The 6,442-nt window shown below is 37.3% G+C and overlaps 1 protein-coding gene across 1 annotated transcript; it reads right to left on the bottom strand.

Annotated features, from left to right (window-relative positions):
* Nucleotides 1–267: 267 nt before the first annotated feature.
* On the bottom strand, nt 268–5,090 carry vps26c (VPS26 endosomal protein sorting factor C). The gene is made up of 8 exons (XM_053332335.1): nt 4,900–5,090; nt 3,711–3,854; nt 2,643–2,792; nt 2,146–2,226; nt 1,263–1,337; nt 1,019–1,169; nt 779–931; nt 268–406 (listed from the first exon to the last, which is right to left on the bottom strand). The coding sequence occupies exons 1-8, from the start codon at nt 4,954–4,956 to the stop codon at nt 324–326; spliced, it is 894 nt and encodes a 297-aa protein (XP_053188310.1). The 5' UTR covers nt 4,957–5,090; the 3' UTR covers nt 268–323.
* Between the last annotated feature and the right edge of the window lie 1,352 nt (nt 5,091–6,442).

The raw sequence follows: 6,442 nt of genomic DNA, 5'->3' as shown, positions 1-6,442 counted from the left end.
ATATGTAATACACAATTTTTTAAAAAAAAGTGACATTTATTACAGTAAATCAAAGTAATAAACTATTAAACACTTTGTCATATTCATTATATTCATCAGCTTTTATGAAGGAAACCTGACAAGGCTTTTTAAGTCACATAATCCATTTCCCATCAGTGACACTAGGTTAGCATTATAATTATTATTCTGGCTTCAAAAATCAGTTCAGATGTCGACAGATAAACAGCACAGATGTGTTTGTGATTTATAAGTGCGTTGCAGAGAAGGTGAAAACTTAACAGGCCTCCAGTGAACTTATCTCAGCTATGATGTGACGTTCGGGTTCAGACCCTGCACAGCTTCAGAGGGAAGTTCTCTGTGATCAGATGATCGTCATGAAGCACTATGACAACGTTGACTTCAAACTCTAAAAAAGGGCAGAAGCAAACATACCGTCACATCATGAGAGAAGTGGAGATCCACACTGGGTAGAAATAATATTGAGGGAGGGATGATGGAAGTAAACAACAAGCTAAACTTGCAATGAAGCTAAAAATTCTCTGTAGATTCATCACTATTTTGCCATTACACATTATCATTTGATATGTTTGTTAATAAAAATAATATTGATTATAACCGCTTTAAAGGCCGACACACAGATACAATACTACACATCAATGGTAAACATTATCTATGCACTACTGTAAGTCTGGGAAGAAAAACTGAGAAAACTAATTTATTGCTGAAATGAAAAAAACTATTGAAGAGTACTTAAAGCAGGCTGGAGGGTTTTACTGACCGACTTTGAAGTTGGTGGTCTCCAGAGTGGGGCAGGTGAACAGTCTGGGGAACACCATGTAGATGGGAATTGGGAGGCCGTGGCAAACGTCACCTTCGGCTATCTGGATGTTCTGGATCTCAGTGGCGTCTCTGGCGTAACCTTCAGCACAACCTGAGACGCAGAAAACATTTATGAAACCATCAACTCTGCCGCAACAAAATAAAAGGTTATTTAAATCAGCTGAAAGTACAAACTTACCGCAGGTCTCCACTCGTACCAGCTGCAGCTCGATACTCTTGATTGGAACGTCTGAATTCTCCACCACCAGCTCGCCCGTCAACGGCTGGCTGATCACACAGTTGGTGGCGTCTAAATGGCCTTTGATCAGAAACTTTGGCAGTGAACTCCGCTGAAGAAAAAAAAAAGTTTGTGCTCTCAGTGTAGCTTCAATTTAAACAAAAAGAAGGAGTAAAATGACATTAAGTGAAAGTGGTTTTCTCACCTCACGGATGTTCTGCAGGGTGTCTGGAGTAATGGAGAAGTTGACTGGGGTCGGAACTACTTTTGCTTTCTGCGGCTGAAAATCAAATAGAGCGACAGATTCAACACAGTTCAATAATGACAAACATGATGATGGCTGTGCTCCTCACACCGCAGGACATTTTTTTATCCAAACTGTGATCAGGTTGACAAGAGGGGGCACAAACTAAACTACACAACTGATCTCAGGCAGGATGCACTCATTGCATATTCCAGGATTGGCCAGTTTCTCCAGGTGCAGATATGATGCCTCCTCTTACCAAAAAGCAGAGATTTAAAAAAACTAAAAAAAGGGGGGGGGCTATAAAATCAAATGTCTTGTTTTATCTAGGCCAACAGTCCACAATCCAAAGATATTTAATGTTTTATCACAGAGGACTAAAGAAACCAGAAAATATTAATATATATAATATATTTGGTAGTTGGTAACTAATCAATTAATAATTTCCCAACATCATCTACATTAAAGGCACATTTGAAGGGGATTTTTTAGTACCCAGTACAAACAGGAGGAAAACCACTTTCACTGTTCATATGGACACCTGACTGCTGTTTTAAGACACTTTCAAAAATTGTGAATTTATCCTTTAAATATCATTTTATATTAAAACATTCAAAAATTAATCTATGATATCTATATTTTGTATTGCAGAGATATCTACTGAAGTTAGCATGCTGAACAGCTAGTCCCAGCCTATCCTGTCTCATACTACTCAAGACATGAAGAGGTGGCTCCTACGAGTGCTATAATCCTGTAGCCTCCAAGCTATGGTGGAAAAAAAGCTTTAAACTATCTTATTTATGTTATCAGAAAAGTTCCTCTAAATCCACCCTGTTTCTCCTACCTGACAGTGCACGATGAACTCACAGTTCCTGCTCAGGTCTTTGGCCAGCAGGGAACGCTTCATATCACAGCGGAGTGTGTACTGGGGAGACAAACATATTAAAGGTTTAATGATATGTATGACAACATTTTGATCTGTAACATGGGACAGGAGCTCCACTTTTGAGCTTAGATAGGTCATGGATTCATAGTCATAGATTTTGTTATTCAGATAAACACCATTTAACTTCAACCCATTTTGTACAAATTCAGAATATGTAATATTAAGTTCAAATTGATCGAATTAAGCTTTATAAATTGACAAATAATTTAAAATAATGAAATACAAATGCAACAACAAGGTGCTGGGTTTAATTCATCCACTGGTTAGGTCTGTATGTGATCTTAACTCCACACAGTCAGGTGTTTGACTCAGGTATCCATTAAGAGTATTTTCTTACTCCCCAATATCTTAATAAGAGCATGTGTCTAACATAAGACTCTGTGGCTCTGACTCACCTGGATGTTGACAAAGACGCCATGGTAGGTTTCATAAAGCACTTTGTTGCCTTTTGTCAGCAGAGGGAACTCAAAGGGGATCTCAGTCTTGCCTCCTGGGATCTTTCCTGCCTTGGCCACCTCGATGTTACAGCTGATCAGTTGGATGGGCTGCAACATGTGACAGCAGGGTCAGAGAGTGAGTGGTCTGACTCATCTGAGCAACAGTTCATTAGTGTTACCGTATGTAGATGTTTTAAATATCAAATCATGCTGCCAGCCAGGTGTGTATAGGTCAAATATTTGTGGTCAGAATAAGACTGAAAAGGACTGAAGGCTCATAGGCTGATAATCCTCCTCCCCATCCAACAAGGTCTACAGAGGATTCATCATGCTATCACCATGAGCTCCTATCATGGATACAAACACCCAAACTAACAGTGCATTCAGGCTATTTGATATAATTTCTTTAGCATTACCTCTCTGCCAACATCTTTGTATTCAGTCTCTCTTAGCTGATGATATGAAACAGCCAAAGTCTAAGTAACCTTTGTGTCCTGCAGGCAAAATTGAATCACCAACTATTAAAACCCATCTGTTCAGGTAGCATGTGGTATTTTATGTTTTAACTTGGCATTTACCTCTGTTCCGTTTGTATATTTTATCTGGTGTCTTAGTTTTTATTTATTTAGATTTTATATGATTGTATATTATTTTATCTATTTTGAATGTGAAGCACTGTATAAATAAACTTTGCTTACTAATCAATGGCTGAAGACCATTTCAAGTTGCCTGCCCATAGGGAAAAGCTGACATGAGATATTAAAACAATTGGTCAACTAACTGAGTCATTGATTCAGCACTCCGAGATTTACTTCTTTTTGCCAAACTGTATTCTGTTATATATACACACTTCTATTCTGCCCTAATGTTGTCAAATCCTACAACCTCTGTTTAATGCATCAAACTAATTTCTCTGAGGATCAAATCATTTGGGCAGTATCCATATGGAATGCCAATTATTCAACAGCAGATGACTTATTGCTCATAGAGGAACTGAGCAGAGCAGCTGAGTGTTTTGCGGTTTACCTTGACAGAGTTGTAGAAAGCCTCGAAGACACCAACGCTCTTGGAGCTCAGCTGCAGGTTGACCAGTCCCTCCATGCTCAGAGAGATGCCGTGATGCTGCATCGCCTCCTTACATGCCAGTACAATGACGCCGGCCACCGTTTCCTGCACACACACACATTTTTATGACTCTGCAACTCTATAATATAATTACTCTAGCATCATTCTGGTTTATTTAATCTTCTATGATAGTAAACTCAATAGATTTGGGTTTTGGACTATTGGGACTTTTAAGGTTGCATCCTGGACTTTCATAAATAGTGACTTTTTTATTTCCACCTTAGATAAAATGATAAATCAAGGAAATAATCGTTAGTTGCAGCCCTAAACCAAAACATGCTTAGTTTAATGACACTTATTGGAGGCTGTGACACATCATGGTTAAAAGAAAATCAAGTGTGTGACCATCCCTTGTTTTAATGTATTTAATGTGTCTTTTGTAGCTGTCATTACTCCTGCCCAGGGACTACTGCTGAAAATGAACCAAGATGGCTAAACTGGCACATTTACAGAAATGTTTATTAATGTGGATTGTCCCTGTAACTTTAAACTGATAGATAGATAGATAGATAGATAGATAGATAGATAGATAGAATTTGAGCATTTTTTCTTTTTAAAAAAAGACAAAGCAATTAATCAATTATCAAAATAGTTTAATTTAATTTCCTCTCGCTCGACTAATCACTTAATTGACTAATCGTTTTAGCTTTGGTAGCAGCAATAGCAGTTCTCATTGCAATAGTAGCACTGTGTACAAATGATAGCAGAAGTGGTATCATTACATGTACTGTAAATGCCATTTCATATGTTTTTATTACGGTCACATGCTGGATTTTAGTGTTGTTAATATAATTGTTGCCTCCTGAGATTTTAATGTACACAGAGGCATACAGTTTGATAGTTTTGACAGCAGAAGCTAACAAACAGCCTGTCAGTGTTTGGTTCTTCCTGCAACGCACAATCACACGGTCACGGTTTTTATTGTAACACCACGCTGATCAGCTGCCGGTCATGTGCTCAGATGATGATGCATCGTAGCTAGTTTAAGTGTTCATTATTCTATATTTTAGTGTTGGTTACTTTAAAAACAAATACATGAAGATGAGCTACACAGAAGCGGCTCGTTAGCTCAGCTGTTAACATTACTCACCCCTTCATGATAAACTTTGTTCGCTCTTTTCAGTCTTATATCCAAAGTGACACTCATCTCTGACCACCACTCATCAGACAGGCGGTCCAATCAACTGCTGCAAAGCTACCTCATACACAAAACTAACTAACTAACTAGTTTTTTAACATCTACTCGATGGTTTGTGTTTAGCATGTAGCAGCAACAGTACGAGTTCCGGTTCCTATAATTCAGAATAAAAGCGGAATCTCAGCCTGGTGTGGATCCTTCAGAGTAAAAGCATAATTTCCACAAAGTCAAAGAGAAACTTTGGATTTCTTTTTTCAACCTGGACCTCATTTCCTTATCCTTTTGTGCCCACATGACTAATAGGGACAACATTTTTTGGAAATTTCCACAACTGCTGTCCCCATTAGTTGCATGGACACATAAAGATAGGAAAATAGGATTTGGTTTTAAAAATACACAAGTTGAAGACTTGACATTTTTACACCATTACCTATATAAGATGCATCTTCTCATTCATCCCTGATAGTGTCAAGCTATGCACATTTTTAGTTTTGTGATATCTGTCTCTATGTTTTCTGGCCCCAAACTGATAAATGGTGGTGAATACAATTTCATTAGCGGTTCCCAGAACATAAATAAGATAGGTGATTTTCTCACTACTTATCTAGCTATACCTATGTATCTGTCCAAGACTTTATAATTAATTGATTAAAACAATGACACATTTAGTAATCTGCATAGTCTTTAGTTTGGTTCAGTCAGGCATAACAACCCTCTTTTTTTATACTAAAACGTCAATAAAACTTAGCTTCAGCCAGGATAATAGTTTGTTTCCACAAAATAAACAAAGTTCAATCTTTTTGGACTCTAGGTTTGTATATTTATGTTCTTCATAAATAATGTCTAATTATAAGGATTATGAGGATAGGATAAAGTAAATTAAATAGTGTGTAGTTCATAGAGTTAATGGTAATAACAACAGTTGGAGCCTGTTATATAACTAACAGATTGTATATGCTCTGACATCAGCAATGCAAACGTCAGATTATTATTATTATCATTATTATTATTATTATTATTATTTGAAGCCAATCGTTTTTACTAAGTACCTTTTGAGCAAAAAGTTACGTCTTTGTTTCTGCAAAAGAGCAGTTATGCTTTGGATTTAAACATTGTTTTGAGCAGATACAGTAGGCTGCAGCTCACTTGTTGTCACAACAAAAGCTGACAGCTTCAGACAACCGAGATAGAAGAGCTGCCAGTTGAACCTGTTGCCCTTCAAATGGCTCTGTCCATTAATCTTTCGATCCATTGTGTTTAACCGCTTATTCCTGTGCAGGGTTGCTGCTGACTGTGGCCTTTAGCATGCACTGGGAGAAAAAAAGTGAACACAAGACTTTAATGTTTACTCAAGAAACATTTATTTACAAAAAAACTGATAAATTTGTATTAGCCTTTAAAGTCTACATTATATACCCCCATATACCACCATAATTACCTGTTAGTCTGCTAATAGTTTGAAACTAAACAAGCTTAATAGTACAAGTTCTGTAAC

This window comes from Scomber japonicus, chromosome 13 (genome assembly GCF_027409825.1).
Source record: "Scomber japonicus isolate fScoJap1 chromosome 13, fScoJap1.pri, whole genome shotgun sequence".
NCBI classification, from domain to species: domain Eukaryota; kingdom Metazoa; phylum Chordata; class Actinopteri; order Scombriformes; family Scombridae; genus Scomber; species Scomber japonicus.
This window is presented reverse-complemented; position numbering and strand designations above follow the sequence as displayed.